General features: G+C 43.1%; 1 protein-coding gene across 1 annotated transcript in view; it reads left to right on the top strand.

The window, feature by feature from the left end:
- The window catches only part of elfn1b (extracellular leucine-rich repeat and fibronectin type III domain containing 1b), a 127,360-nt gene extending 118,343 nt beyond the window's left edge, over positions 1-9,017 (top strand). Inside the window, exons 5-7 of the mRNA XM_069168328.1 lie at positions 1,460-1,626; positions 3,195-4,731; positions 4,822-9,017. Of these exons, the coding sequence (XP_069024429.1) occupies positions 1,460-1,626; positions 3,195-4,731; positions 4,822-5,352 (2,235 nt within the window). The 3' untranslated portion in view covers positions 5,353-9,017. The remainder of the gene's footprint in view (positions 1-1,459; positions 1,627-3,194; positions 4,732-4,821) is intronic.
- Positions 9,018-16,178: the final 7,161 nt, after the last annotated feature.

Genomic DNA, 16,178 nt, shown 5'->3' with positions numbered 1-16,178 from the left:
TCACGGAGCTGCTTGGCGGTGAATCACGGGCTTCTGCTGCGAGCTATACTTCCTTCGGACAGTCCTGGTTTCCCCGCTGCATGAGAGCTGCTGCGAGGAGAGTAGGAGCCCCACTGGCTCGGCTCACACCGGCTACTGGACACGTGTCTAACAAGAGCCGCTAATGAGCCGCGCTTCCAATCCACTGAGCTCCGCATCCATCACGGCAAATAATCTGCATTTATTACATTATCACTTAAGGAGGCAGAGGAATAACTAAACTCAAGACACACCAAGCAGAAAAGTGAGAGAGAGCGACAGCTCATTGCTAAGCTAAAGAAACTTGCAGATCTGAATAGTTTATAAACAGCTGTGGGAAAAGGAGAAAGCTATGTGTGCTGGAGCGGAACGAGTACACCAGTACAGTTAATGAAGAATATAAAAATTTAATTAGGTTGAGATAGTGCAGCAAAACTGCTACCAGTAACACAGAAACACCGGCAACAGAAAATGAGACGACGAGTCTGTTACTGTTGTTGAGAACAACACAGGAAACTTTCTCACAAATCGATCTAAATGTTCATTTAATGTCGGCTTTGTATCTCGTATTTTTCAATATTTTTTACAGCTGTATATTTTCAAACAGGGAAAGAAAACCTGTTCTAACATTTTATTTTGATTGTAATCTGTTTTAATAAAAGTGAAGTTGCCTAATAATCTAATTACATTTTATATAAATATACAGTATTTATATATATATATACATATATATATATATATATATGTATATATATGTATATATATATGTATATATAGTTAACACTTACTATCAAACCATAATCCAATTTTAGTGCAAAACATGTATGACCTTGTTTACTTTTCTTCACAAAGACTTAAATTTAAGACTAATTAAAATTATAATGTTATGATTTTGTTGATTTTAGAACATTTAGAATCTATACCGCCACACCCTGAACGAGGCCTCTCCGCATAATGAGCACTATTTCAATATATACCTGCATTATGCTTATAAAAAAATACTTTTATTCAAGTATTTTTTTGAAACCATAAGTGAGTTGTTGTTTTTTTTAAACTGTTATTGATACTTTTACTCAGTTTAAAGGATCTAATTTCTTCCAGCGTTACGTTCACAGATGGAGAAAGACACCACCCGCTCATTATGGCTTCTCGACAAATTCAGGCAAAGTGTTTCACCAAACTGAGCTGAATGTGGCTATAATGAGCTGACATGTTTACACATCGACCTCAGCTGCTGGAGCTGTGCCAGGAGGTAAAATGTGAACAAGAAAGAGCTGACTAAATTCAGCGCAGCGCAGAGGCTTAGATCACCATGCGAAACACGGATTGTACTGAACTGTCGTCTGTTTGTTCTGTATGTTTCCAGCTTGTAGTGAGCGATGCCTGGCACCGACTAGCTCCTCAGAGATTAGAATAATCCCACTTGTCTTTGTCTTCCCAGGTTCTCCAGATGGGCTTTAACAAGTTGAGGAACCTAACGGAGGGGATGCTGCGAGGCCTGGGCAAGCTGCAGTATCTCTACCTGCAAGCCAACCTCATCGAGACTGTTACACCCAACACCTTCTGGGAATGTCCCAACATAGAGAATATAGATCTCTCCATGAACAGGTACTGGCCTGGGTCTACGTATACAGTGAAAAACAACATCAGTTACAGGAGATGACTGATGGAAAAAAAAAAATCATTTTAGTATTTTAAGTTACAAAGAAAAAAAAGTGTTGTTTTTTTTTTGTTTTTTTTACATAAATCTCTTTTAAGGTTTTTTTTTTATTCACAGAAAGAAAAATAATTGGTTTTCTAAACTTGGCTGGAAAAACACAAGCAATTTAAAACAGCTAACTTGGCTCTGGGAAATTTGAATCTACATTTTATCTTTAAATTTGATTGACTAAACAATTTAACAATCATTCCATCACACGAGGAGCGATCAAAACGTTCTGAGATTGCGCCTGTTGCGCAGGACAGTGATGCGCATGGAGCAGAGGGAAGCAATAACCTTCATCAGTAAGTATTACAAGTTACATCACTTCATCAATATCAGCATCTCAGTTATACAAGTTCATGTGACCACTGGTATGTGGCTATTTGCGATTTCACCATGGACCTAAAACCTGAGTAGGGAGCGCACATCTAAAGTTTTGTCAAGTTTTTGGGCAACAGAGAGATGTCACAGGGAGACCATTTGGATCAGTATCAGGTGGTGAGCAACGATTGAGCTGTGGGCAATACACTGTGAGCGGGCGTGTTGTCATGAAGGGGAACCGCAGTGCCGAAGGTTTTTTTTTTTTCCGGATGCCAAAGAACATCACAGTAGAGATCAGAGTCAGGGGAACAAATTCACAGTACACAACCCTGCGTATGTGTAAAACCCACCTGGTTTCACCGATGTCCTGCCCCTCTTCAAACACTAATATCACTCAAAACACGGCAGCCTGCTCACGGCTTCATTGCTTTAGGCTTTCCGAAGCATTTTTTTTTTTTTTAAAAGGTCTCTGTTGCTGTTTTTATGAGTTAGAAGACATTTGTTTTGTGTGCGCTCAGCTCGGGTCCGTGGTGAAAGCACAAATGCGCACGTAACAGTGGTCCCAAAAACGTCCGTAACACAGATGTTGATCGAGTGATGTAACTTGGACAGTAACTCAGGACAGTTGCTGCTTCTCTCTGCTCTGTGTGCTGCGTTCTGTTTGTGCAGTATCAGAAGTCTTTTGATCACACCACGTAATCATTTCTGGTACAACTGAAAAAGGCTATTCGCATACTGAGTTGGGTTTATATTTCGTGGTTCTTTGTTGTATGATGGTAACTGGGCTGTGGTAGAAAATGAGGTTAAATATTTGAAACCCATCTGCACTGTAGCTAAATACAATAGTAAGGTGAATTTTGTAAATGGTGCCAAAATCATCAGGCCTTGTTGTCATCAACCTCAAATGGTTTCTAAATTCACTTATTTGTACTGATGTTAAAGGAAAGATTCATGCAGACGATTCAGAGATACTAACTTTCTCACTTTCAGGTGATCCTTGAAGTTAAACTGTTCTTTGGGGCTTGGTAAAAAGTACTGTGGGGGATGTTTAAGGCCATGAACTGAAGTCTAAGAAGAAGAATAATACTGTGTTTAACTGCGTGAGTGTATCTTAGGGGAATATTTCCCTTATTTGCTCTTCGTCCCTTTTTAGGATCCAGGTGCTGGACGGCAGTTTGTTCTCTGGACTCTCCAAGCTGACCACCTGTGAACTTTACACCAACCCCTTCAACTGCTCTTGTGAGCTTCTGGGTTTCCTGCGCTGGCTCTCAGCCTTCCCCAACAGGACCAGTGAGAGGATGGTGTGCGACTCCCCTCAAGGATTCTCTGGGTACAACCTTCTCAGCCAGAACCCGCGCATGCCTACCCAACGCAACGCTCTGCACGTGCTCAGTCTTGTCTGCACAGATGACGGCAGCGTGACATCCTTCTATCTCCTGGATTCCACCACCCAGTCCCCAGACTTTGCCTCACCCTGCGGACTGGATGATTGCGCTTCCGGGACTCCTCCCGATGAGCTGATCAGCTTTAGTCCCGTTTTCCCCGACTCCAAACCGATGATGACGATAAACCAGGTGCTACCTTCGAGCGCGGTGATAACGGTTCAGATTCCCCAACCATACAGGAAAATGTACATCCTGATGCTCTATAACAACAGCTTCTTCACGGATATCCAGAATCTCAAAAGTAAAAGAGAAGAAATTGAGCTAAAGAACTTAAAACCCAACACCGACTACACGTACTGCGTGGCTTCTATACGAAACTCCCTGCGCTTCAACCACACCTGTCTGACCATCTCAACCGGCCGGGGAGCCGGAACTGGCAGGATACCTAATCAGTCGTCGGCCACCCACTACATTATGACTATTTTGGGCTGTCTGTTTGGTATGCTGCTCTTCCTTGGCCTTGTCGTCCACTGCCTGAGAAAGAAGAGGATCATGCAGGAGAAGGAGAGGAAGATGAGCAGGATCCAGAGGACTCTGATAGAGCTCAAGTACGGTGGAGAAGGGGACATAGAGGGAGGGAGTGGAGGAACTGTTTCCCAGAAGCTCGCGGCTGGGGACAGCCTGTCCAGAATGCCCTACCTGCCTCAGGGTGGCGAGATAGATCCATACAAGCTTCAGGAGGTGATAGAAACACCGGCGCACAAGCCTGCTAAACTTAACTACATGGAGGTCAGAGGCTCCGGCATTGAAAGGGAGAGAGAACGAGAGAGAGAAAGGGAGATGTCGCCACAAGCAAATCCCCAGGGTTCAGTGGCCGAGATCTCCACCATCGCTAAAGAAGTGGACAAAGTTAACCAGATCATCAACAACTGTATAGATGCTCTGAAATCGGAGTCTACCTCCTTTCAACAGGGGATCAAATCCCCGTCGTCTGCAGGTGGAGGAGCCGTTTCAACTGCAGAGCCACAGCTGGTGCTTCTGTCTGAACAGGGAGAGAGAGGAGAAAGAGGAGGAGAGTTCCTCTCCCCAGTGTACAAAGGAGGGAGAGGAGGAAGAGAAGACAGGGGGAGAAGTTACCATCATTCACTGCAGCGACACCACAGCATGGAGGGTCCTCCAACCTCCAAAAGGCCCAGCACCTCCTCTTCTCCCGGCTCTGCCCGGAGCCCTCGCTCCTTCCGCTCGGAGGGGGGGTACCACTCATCAGAGACCCGCTACATTGAGAGAACCTCACCCGGCGAGAGAGGAGAGAGGGGAGAGAGAGGAGAGAGAGGAGAGAGGGGAGAGAGGGGAGAAAGGGGAGAGAGGGGAGAGAGGGGAGAGAGGATAGGCGGCGGAGGGGAGGCCATCCGCACCGTCACCCCGGCAGCGGCTATCTTACGAGCTGAAGCCCAGAGAATCCGCCAGTACAATGAGCACCGCCACTCCTATCCCGGCTCCCAGCAGCATCTCCAGGAGCTGCAGCAGCACCACCCCCAGATCCTGCAGGAGCTCCACCACCACCCGGGGGGTCGCAAGCCCTCCATGTTAGACCCCATCACGCTCAGCAGGCAGGCCAAGCAGCGGGAGTTGGCCTACTCCCAGCTTTCGCCACACTACCCACTCTCGCCCCAGTACCACAACCTCAGCTACTGCTCCAGCCCCGATGAAGACGAGGAGGAGGAAGGGCTCCTCTGCACCCCGACCCTGGGGCTCTGGGAGAGGTTCAAACTGCACCGCAAGAGGCACCGGCAGGCGTCCATGGAGGACGAAGGGTACGTTGCAGCCGGACACGCGCTGAGGCGAAAGGTTCAGTTTGCCAAGGATGAAGATCTTCACGATATACTGGACTACTGGAAGGGTGTGTCCGCCCAGCAGAAGGCCTGATCCAACACGTGGAGACCCCAAACACTTTGAAGATGGAAAAACAACAACACTGCATCCACAAAATATACACACACATAGACAGACCTATTCAATGAAGACCTGTAAATACACACAAACACACACAACTTACAGGATCTACAGAATCAAATTACATGTACACACACACACACACGCACACGCACACACACACACACACACACACACACACACACACATATAGGCTCATACTTTACACAAACTAAGCCTTTTCTTCTGAGAACATGGAGGAGGACCAAACTAATATATTATATTGAACAAGAAAAATCATAACTTATAGAGACTGAGTTACTTTTTGTAATGTAATGGAAATTATAGCTCAGACTTATGTAGCTATTTGTACTAAGTTTCGAATGAAGGAAAAAAAAACTACAACATTAAGAATAGAAACCTTAAATGTTGCTGGGTAACCCATCCTGAACAGGCCAGCGATGCTTTTAATCTACCCTGTGACTGACGTTCATCAAACCTGACCGCGGCAGATCACCCTCACCAAACAGAGTGAGGGGAAACAGAAGGGAAGTGGATTGATCCAGTTTGTGCTTCGTTGCCGGCGAGGTTGGTTGTTGTTGTTGTTGTTTTTTGCATCGCGTCCTGCGATACAGCCACGGGAGCAGACATTTTGAAAAATTTGCTGTGATTTGGGAGATTGAAAACATCGAAACGACAAATTCTGGATGGGTCGCCAGGCAACAGAAATATTTAACTGCGCTGAGAATGAGTAGGTAGCTCTCACCAGAGAGTGAGTATAACGTGCCAAATCAACCAAGGGGATAGTAGAGCCCTACAGTGTACCAACTTCTCCTCACCACTGTTTTTATATACAGAATTTAAAAAAAAACAAACTAGTATGATATGTTGTTATTACTATTCATTATTCTTATTATCATTACTGGTCTTCTTATTATTCCTATGATCCTCCTCATTAATATTCTATTATTTGAATATGGCATGGCTCCGTCGTGTGACTGTGTTTTTGACTGTTTTGAACCTCTCAGCTGAGAAGCGCACACCAACAGAGACAACGATAGTGTGATGTGACGGAGGAGACATTTCAGTTCTCCTTTTCTACCAAGAGGAATGTGCTCTCTTGCTGAGCCAAAGAGAGAGAGAGAGAGAGAGAGAGAGAGAGAGAGAGAGAGAGAGAGAGAGGGAGAGAGGGAGAGAGAGAGAAAGAAAGCAGCCGGCCTTTTCTCTTGGTGAATCCCTACAACACCTGCTCCTCATCATCCTAAAGAGGGAACACTGTACAGATGAGAGAGAAGTTCTATATTTGCAACAGAGGTGACTGTTTTGTTTGTACAACATGGTTTTGAAATCTTTCAGACTTTTCAGAAAGCAGAATCCCAAGTTAGTTACCTACCTGCTCAACTTACAATGGTACGTTTTTGATTTTGAAATCGAACTAAAAATTCTAATCTTCAAATGAATGTCTTCGATTCCCACAGGGGAAGCATATCTGCACTGTTCAAAATCAAAAAACGACTCTGAGGAAAAGACCTAAAACTCTTCCTTCCCGATACACTGTAGCTCCACTGTGTTTTATCAACAATTAATTTTCTTTCTCCTCCCATCAACCAGGTTTTTGACTTTTTAATTTCTTGGATTCCTCTGGTTCCACTGTGGTGCCATTGTGCCAACTTGATAAATCACAAAGAAGTATTTGAAATGATTTTGAATACTACTATTTACAGACCTCTTCTCCTCCGCATCGATACACATCAGTTTGCCAAACAGAACAACAATTTGCACAAAACGATCAACCCCCATTGGCTCACTGCTCCCCTTTCTATCCTCCAATCATTTCTAAGACCAAAGTACTGTGGTAGTAAATTGACCCTTACAGCCCCGCCCCCTGACCAGGACCCGACCAGGACTCAACTATTGACCCACCATCACCCTTACAGCTACACACGCACACGCACACACACACACACACACACACACACACACACACACACACACACACACACACACACGTACTCATGCACACACAACCACAACCACACACAGATGAATGTATTCTTTGAGAAGTTCAAACTGTTTAGCAGCTGATGTACGAGCTGCACTCAAACAGCCAGACAAAAAACTTTCTTCAGATGGCCACTTGTGTTTCAGAATTGGAGATCGATCCGGACATATTGGCGTAGTACAAAATTAAATCTGACTAAATTGATGCTCACGGATGACCCGTTTGTTACAGAAGCCCAAAACTGACACCGAAGACGTCTAATGAAGTAATAGCAACGGAGTTTAAAATGAAAAGTGTCATAGTAAAATGTGATTCGTATCACTTATGTGTTGAAAAGAGACTATGTGTATATCTGAAATATCTGCAGGATTTATATACAGGAGCCGGAAAAGAGGAGAAAAATGTGATAATATATTGTAGATGATTCTTCACAGAGCTGTGCTACAACAAGTCATTTAAGCCAACCGTAAACCAGGGATGGAGTCAAGAGAAGTTCAACTCAGTGGATATTTAACAAGCTCGTAGTATTCACAGTATTAAAAAAAAAAACAACAGTTTGTAATGACAAATTAATATACTGAATGAATCGCACGGACTTCGATTTCTGATTTGAAAAGGAATTGACTCCAACCTTGAAACAACACTGGTAACTACACAACAGAAACAACAGAGCTGGAAAATAATGAAATGTTTTTAAGTGAATGGAAACACTGTATAAAATATTTTGTCTTTTTTTTTTTTTTTTTATCTCTGCTATAATGAGTTCAGAATGCTCAAGTCATTAAGCCCGGTTAAAGCCATAATCATGGGTTAGTAAAGTAACCAGAGCTGTTTGTAGCAAAAGCACATTTGTTTGTGTGGTTAAAAGAAGAAGGGCCGTTTTTTGTTGTTGTTTTCTTCTGTCCTGACGCTGCAGCAGCTACGACACGTTTCCTCTGCTGCGGCGGCAAATGATCTGACTCTGATCCAAAAGAGAACCGATGAGCCGCGGTTGTTTCTGCATTAACACGTCCCAGATTGTGGCTTTAACTAAACAACAGCCTTAAAAACATCCGATTTTCTTTCATCTTTTTAACTTCAGCATTGCTTTGGAAATTGAAAAGAAAAACAAATCCTGATTTCTTAACTCACACTTTCCTGACTGATATTTTATAATTGCTTGATTCTTGAGCCTCACTTGAGCATTCTTTAAGTAACAGTAATATCAATGTAGCGATGTATTAAATTACTGTTTTTTTCTGTTTTTTTTCCGTTCTGTTCTTGAATAGTTATAGCTTGAATTTGATCATCATGTGTCAGAGAGTAGCAGAGCTCATCTAGAGTGAGACGACGAGGAGCCGGTGGTCGGGGCGACAGAGACCCTAATCAGCGCTGCTAGTCTTTGAACCGTGATGAAGAGAAACTGTGGTTTTGAAACAACAATGCCTAGAAAGTGGAAATAAACAGGTCCTACTGACAACAGACAGAAATGACAACGGAGCATGCTGCAAGGAAACCCTCAGTGGAAGCTTGTGCTATATCCTTCTAGTGAATGACTCAGGAGCGAGAGAGCAAGAGAGAGTGAGAGGATGCTCTGCCATAGGATCTCTCAGAGGTTTTCTTTCTTTCTTTTTCTTGTTAAAAAGTTTAAATGAGCACAATAAAATAGCCTTCCTTTCACTGTCTCCTTTCCTGGAGAAACCACATGTATGCCAGAAGTGCCAGAAGTGTCGTAGGACTGTCATTTTCACATTTCAAAGATATTTCATTGGTTACTTTTCAGTAAATGTTTACAGGGTCAGTTTTTCCAAATCATGAACAAACTTAGTTTTCAATTTTTGTCTAGCTATAGATAGTGTTGGTGTCACTTCTTAAGGATGTGAGATTTTTGCTTCCCCTCCAGTACGATAGAGGGAAACTACATTTCATCTGTGGTGCATATAGTGTTGAAAAATTGAACAGAAATATGTTTTCCCAACACTGTACCAGTTACTGTGAAATGAAGTGTTTGGATTATCCACAGAAAAAGGGACACTGCTTCAGGAACAACAAATTGCCAAACTACTGGACGATGAACATTTCTAAACAGAACCTACATTAAAAAAATTATATTTCGTCACTTAACCTAAAGTGGTGTCCTGTCATGCAGAACGTTTTAGTTGTATTTGTCCAGGTTTTTAAGATGTTTGTCTGTCAGGATTCGGCCTCCAGCCTTACACAATGAAGGTAAATGGTATTTTGATTGTCAGGCTCATTAAACAAGACTCAGGGTTTCTATCTTTGCCTGAAACAAAGCGGCACCGAGCACAATGCAGACGTCTGACTGACACAGTTGTCTTGTTCCTGCACAGCGCCCACGTTGTTTAAATGGCAAATCTACTTCCGCCCATGGACTTGCTTGTTTTCAAATGAGGTGTGTTCAGGAGCACCGTTGGTGCCTTGCTTTCTTAAGGCAGGTGCAATTGAGTGTGAGATTGACCAACAAAAACCTGGTCTTAAGTCAAAGGTGCAATATCTTACTGTTATTTTAGGGGCACATTGATATGAGGGTAAAATGTGTCGAGGTTGGCGGGTGCAAAACTTGCACTCCACTTGTTACACACACAGGACCACGCAGCAGCGCATATACATGCAAAAGATCAAAAATGAAACGATTACAATGTAAAAATTGTTATTGTGAAAATCAATCAGCACACAAACAGATCTGTTTCTTCTGCAGAATTCTTTCCTACAAATACGCTGTTCTTATAACAATCTGCAAACGTGTAAGCACGCCTGGCTTTTAATGGAAATGTGAGATGATACCCTGATTGGTTTATAAAATGTTGAACCTAAAACACACCTACGGTTAAGGAAGAACCACGTTACTTACTTTATGCTCAGATTATCTGCTATTAAACTTGCAAAAGTGGATTTGGACATACCGCTCTAAATGCACCCGCACCGTGTACATTAGAGTGTGTTTGATCATTGAAATAGAGCCCTGACAGTCTACATCTACGTTAACGGCTCCGATGCACAGCAGTGCTTTGAAATTAACAATCACTTCAGCATGTTAACATAATAATGGTTAGCAAGTATCATTTTGACCATGTTCACCATCTAATTAGCACTAGTAAATATAAGAAGCAGCTGAGGCTGATGGGAGTGTGACTAGTTTTGCGGGTGACTGATCATAAACAAACATGTACAAAATGAAATGACAAATCATCCAACAGTTATTTGAGTCTGGATCAAAGTGGTGAACCAACCAGCTGACAGACGATGCCATCCGAAGAGCTAAAAATTCAAAAACAATGTGTGTGTCGAGATATAACTTAATTACTTTTGAATATTCATCTGGGTCAATTTAGTCAGTATAAAGTAGACTTGCAATGAAAATAAAAAGACGCTCACCTACGTCGTGTTGGCAGAAACCTCAGCGAGAACCCTGGACAAATCGAACTGAGATGATCTGTATGGCTAGATAATGCTAGAGACAAGTGGTATGGGTGAAGTGACACATTACAGGGAGGATTATACTGACTGACACATTCAGCATGTTACCTAAAGTGAAGAGTGTCCTGCCATCTGGCTCTGTCTCAGCAGTCATACAGAGTTCATTATGTATTATTTATACATATAACCTGCAGCCAGTGTGTAGTTTAAGAAACATCACCCAGCAACACGAAGACATCACAATCATTTAAATCGGTTCATCTGTGACTGACTGATATTTGTGAACAGTTTTTGGCTTGTAGTTAAATATAATACTGTTAAATAAATTGCATAACCTAAGTAAAAAAAAAAAATCATTTTGGCAAACCTACACAGTTTTTTATGCATCAGTCAAACAAACTCTGAGTAAATGTAAATATAGGCCAACATTTGCTTTAGGAAAAGTTTCACGAATATGGATTCTGACAAACTCGAGATCCTCGCTCAAATTGGAGCAAGACATCAAAAGAGTAATTGCTGAATTCAAAAGTTGACAGGAGCAGCAGAATGGACCAAGTGAACCTACAGTATCTAATGAAGACTGTCTTGAAAGTGAGTCTCCCCAAAGTATGTGTCAAACCATATTTTGAAATTTAGCATTTAATACGTCACGAAAAATGCAGCTTTTAAAGCAATTTGATGGATTTTTCTTTCCGTGTGAGCAACTACACGGTCATGGTCGATACAATGTGGCTGACGTAACCTGCTTCTCCTGCAATTTCAGGATTATTTTTGAGCCACACAAAAAGTGTGATGCGGTTGGAGATTGAGCTGTCAGGAGCTCAATCTCTGAGCTACCTGTGTTACAGAAACGTGTACACAGATATTTCCCTGCGTATTTACGCCATCCAATTTCTGAGAGGCTCCATTGTGCGTTAAGCAGGTAAGTGCGTTGCTCTGGGAGACATCAGCAATGGAAAATACGGCACAAGTTGTGCTATAATACAACTAACACTTCAAAAGAAGAACACAAATCCTGAATCAATCATAAAAACACAACTGTTTATCCAACTCCAGGCTACATACAGCACAGGCAATATGTTACGTTTCATGTTTGGGAAGTAGACACACAGTGGCAGTACTGAACTTTGTGACTTATTGTATTCTACACTACACAAGATGAATATATTGGTCATAGAGGAGTACTTGTCAGCCTGGAAAAAAAAATAAAAATAAAACGTGTTGCATGTCTTCTGCTGCTCTGGAGGAGCTCTGTGAAGTCTGAGGACATCGCTCTCGTTGGGCTGGGGACGACACACTGTGAAGACAAAGCCTGGTTACAAACAGGGAGGTGAAGTGGGGAAAAGTGGGCGTCTCATATGTGCTCCATTGTGGGAAGCGCAGGGACTTGTAAAGTTAACGACAGCTGTCACTTCCACTCTCATGACTTTGAGTTGGAGAGGGTTTTAGAGTCGGGAAGCTTTTGGTTCGTTCTGCATAAAGAGGGGACAGAGCTGATTGTCATGACGCTGACAGGCAACAAGCAGACCTTCCAGGAAGTCACTGAGCTGTGGTTTGCCAGGAAATAATTGCACCACAAAGTACTATTTCCAGTTGTCAAATATCAAATGTTGTTGTCATTTAGTAATAACCGTTTCCTCCCGTTTAGAGCAGTGAGAAACTGCTAATCTACAGCTACGCTGAGTTAATCGCCTCCCAACTCTCGCTCCATACATGAAGGGTTTACCTAAGTTATGTTTAAATTCAGTGTCTCTCACTAATAATACGTTTCATGGATCCTTGAGGTCGAACAAACACAATAAAAAAAAACAAAAAAACATTTGCGCCATTTTGACGCTTTAAAGTGCGCATCCATGTTTTACTTCCTGGCCGTGTCCTCCTTCGTTGATTGTAAGCGACTGTCAGTCCCGGAGGTGTAGCACGTATCCACTGGCGGGAATATGTGTCACATTGCCGACGTATACATACACTTCCTCATGCGCACATCTAATACGATAAATATGAGGGGCGCTCAGAAACTACATGTAGGCGCCTTTAACACATAAACAGGAGCGTGATCTAATCTAGCTGCTGTTAAGAAAGTGAATAAGTGTCTGTTCATTTCAGAAAACGTCCAAAACAATAAAGAAGCATTTTGCTGATCTGAAGGAGGATTTTGTCTCCAGGCTGTCCAACTTTATCGTTTTGGTGCGGGGATTTTGTACGCTGGACTCGCAGCGCAGTCGAGTGCGGGTGTAAGCAGTGACACGCGCAGACAATAAGTCTGGATCAGGCGCTCGGCGTTGCGGCTGAAATCACTCTTTTAGATTTATAACGGCGGCGTAATTCATGTGCAGGAGCACAATCCCATTCTACCCTGAGCCGGCTGAAAATTGCTACCTGAGTGCAACAGCAGCGAGGTTCATTGCTCCTTATCTTTGCATCGTTGTGCTGCAACCAGCTCAGGGGCCCGACGGTGGGCGGCTTCTGCCAAGGCGATGTGAAGAGAATATGTCCAAACAGGATCTTTTCATTTCTCTTCTATCTCCCGTCTGTCCTGTGTGGTTTTAACCCAGGGCAGGTGAATTTCGTATGTCTCCACGGTTTCATCATCCGGCAACCCAAACTCATTTTCCCTCCCTTTGTGACATCTCAGATCCCTCGCCGCCTCTCTCAGATTCACACGCACACAGAAGTTCTCTGAAGTTTCAAGCACATGGGATTTTGTCCGAATATCAACGGATGACATACGCTTTTTTTTTTTTTTTTTTAATTTTTTTTAAACAGAGATATATAAATCTGAACTTTTTTGGAGTTCGACTCTGTTATTGAATTTTTAAATCTACACGTGATATTTACCGCAACGCACATAGTGCAGTTACGGACGCGCAGGCGGCTTATTAAAGAGCACTCGCGGTCCTGTATCCGATGGGGGCGGTTGAAAAGGGCAGCCAAACAACTGCTGTTATTACAGCAAAGGAAGGGAACCTACATTAAGTCGAGCTCTGAAGTGCTGTGGTTTGAGAGCTGCCCTTTCTAGATGTGGTGTTATCAAAGCAGTCTGACGCGGAGCGGAGAAAGAGCCTCCAGCTTTCCCCGCCGTCAGAGTTTGAAACACAAGTAGTTGTCAGGCTTGTCACAGCCGGCGCTGCAGTGACCAAAATATCTGTGTGTATGTGTTGTGTGTGTGTGTGTGTGTGTGTGTGTGTGTGTGTGTGTTGCCTGTCGCCCCCCCCCATCACTCCATGGCTGTCCACGCTGACGCCTGCCCGAGTAACAAAAAGAGGCCTCCCCAGGAACAAGCAATAACTCTCCATTTGGTTCTCCACATGGCATTTACAGTGACGCCAGCGGCAGGGATGGAGGGCGGCTGAGATGTGAGGACAGAGAGAGAAGAAGAAGAAGAAAAAGAAGAAAAAGAAAAAAAAAAACGGAGTAGGAAACAGAATTAAGACTAAGGGGGTAAGGAAGATAAAAGAGGACCGAAAGAGAGGGTTCTTTGCTCATTTTCAGAGTTTTGATTTCTCTCTGAGCCCCGGGGGTCGTCTTTGTGAAATAACCTTCTTTTAAAGTAGGAATTAGACTCGCTGTCTCTCAGAGATCGCGGTCTAATGTGGGCCAGCCTGTAGAAAGAGGCGGCTTGATAGAGCACGATGATAAGAGTAATAATGAGAAACATTCTCACCACTGTATTCATACATATTAAAATCAACCCACTAAAGGGAGGGCCTTATGTCCCACTGCAATACACATGCACATGGGCATACGCACACACGCACACGCACACGCACACGCACACACACACACACACACAGGTCAAGCAGCATTAATAATGTGCAGTCTAAGTGAGAGAACACTGTGGAAAGGTTGAGGCCGGCTGAGAGGCGAACAACACGACTTATGAGTTATTAGGTCAGCGGTAACACTCCTTATCTTCTCTTTGACCGGGGGAATTTATTCAAACCTGCTCCTGTTGAAATATCTTATGAGGCCAATCATCCAGGAGATAAAAATCTCAGCAGTAACATTTCCACTCTAAATTCCTCTAAAAATAAAAAAATAAATAAAAAATGCTAACTGCATTTTGTATTTAAAAAAAAAAAAAAAAAAAAAAAGGCTGAACAAATAGCGCTGGAGGTACTGTAGGTTGGTGAACATCTGAGTGAGGAGTTTGTGAATGTTTGGAAATCTGAGGCTGGTTATACAAATTAGCGGGGAAAGAGAAGCAGAGGACAGACAAAGTTTAAGGAAGGCTAAATGACATATATTTGTCGTTTAGCCTTCTTCAAACTATCTCACCTTTCTAAATGAATACACAAGGTGACACTGAATTAGCTGAAAATGCAGAAATACACACACACACACACACACACACACACACACACACACACACACACACACACACACACACACACACACACAAGCCAGCATTCCTTGACACACACACACACGCTCCCTGATTGAAGGAGGCTAAGACGAGAGATCAAGGCAGTGCAAATTAAAAGCGCTCTAATTAGCCAAACTGTCAGTCTCCTGCTCTGGCAGCCACACTGCAGTCTGCCTGGAGACCTGCCCGCCTGCACACTTCCACCGGCCCTCTGAACAGCCACACACTATACACACTGCACGGGAGTCGGGATTAGAGGCAGCGGCTGTTGAGAATTACACTTGCCAGACGTTAAGCACTGCAACAGCTCTGGAACGTATTAATGAATGGAGAGAAGTCGGTTAATGAGGCCGCTCTGTGAAGGTCCGTCGTGAGCGGTATAAAGTTTGCCCCGTTGCAACTCCTTCCAAATTTGTTTTCTTGGTCTGGCATCTATTCCGAGTGCAATATTGTGCTATTAGCCTTGGCTAGCTGCTGTGCCAGGGGAGGATCACACTGGAGCTCCGATAACGGCTGGAAATATCCCAAAAGTCAAATGCGGGTTTTAGGAATAACTTGAAACATACATGTCGAAAGGACGTACAAGACGATATTGGCTCAGATATCATTTCTAGCCGTGCTGCTTAAAGCCACTACAGGTACGTGCAGATAACTACTGTGTCTTTTACTTGTAGAAATACTAAAAACCCCTGTATAGCACACACTTGTGTGTGCTGCTTTTTTTTTTTTTGCCCATAAAGTGCACATAGTTAGTGCTCAGTAATGTTAAAACATTTTCAATTCCAGCACAATACTGTTCCCGGTTCAAAACGATAACGTCTCCTATGCTGATTCTATAAAATCCCATTTAAACAAAAATACAATTACATGACAAATCTTTCATGCAGTTTAAAAGGCGACAGTGTAACAGGTTGTTTTATAAAGATACAATTTAAAGATGTTCCCTAAACGCCTCACAAACAAGTAGAAGCTACAAGTTTCCCGGTGTTCCATAAATGCCTCACAGGCATGCTAACGGTAGAACACAGAGAAGTT

This window comes from Embiotoca jacksoni, unplaced genomic scaffold (assembly GCF_022577435.1).
Source record: "Embiotoca jacksoni isolate LCO1_2020_lvr unplaced genomic scaffold, fEmbJac1.0.p SCAF_4, whole genome shotgun sequence".
NCBI lineage: Eukaryota > Metazoa > Chordata > Actinopteri > Embiotocidae > Embiotoca > Embiotoca jacksoni.
This window is presented reverse-complemented; position numbering and strand designations above follow the sequence as displayed.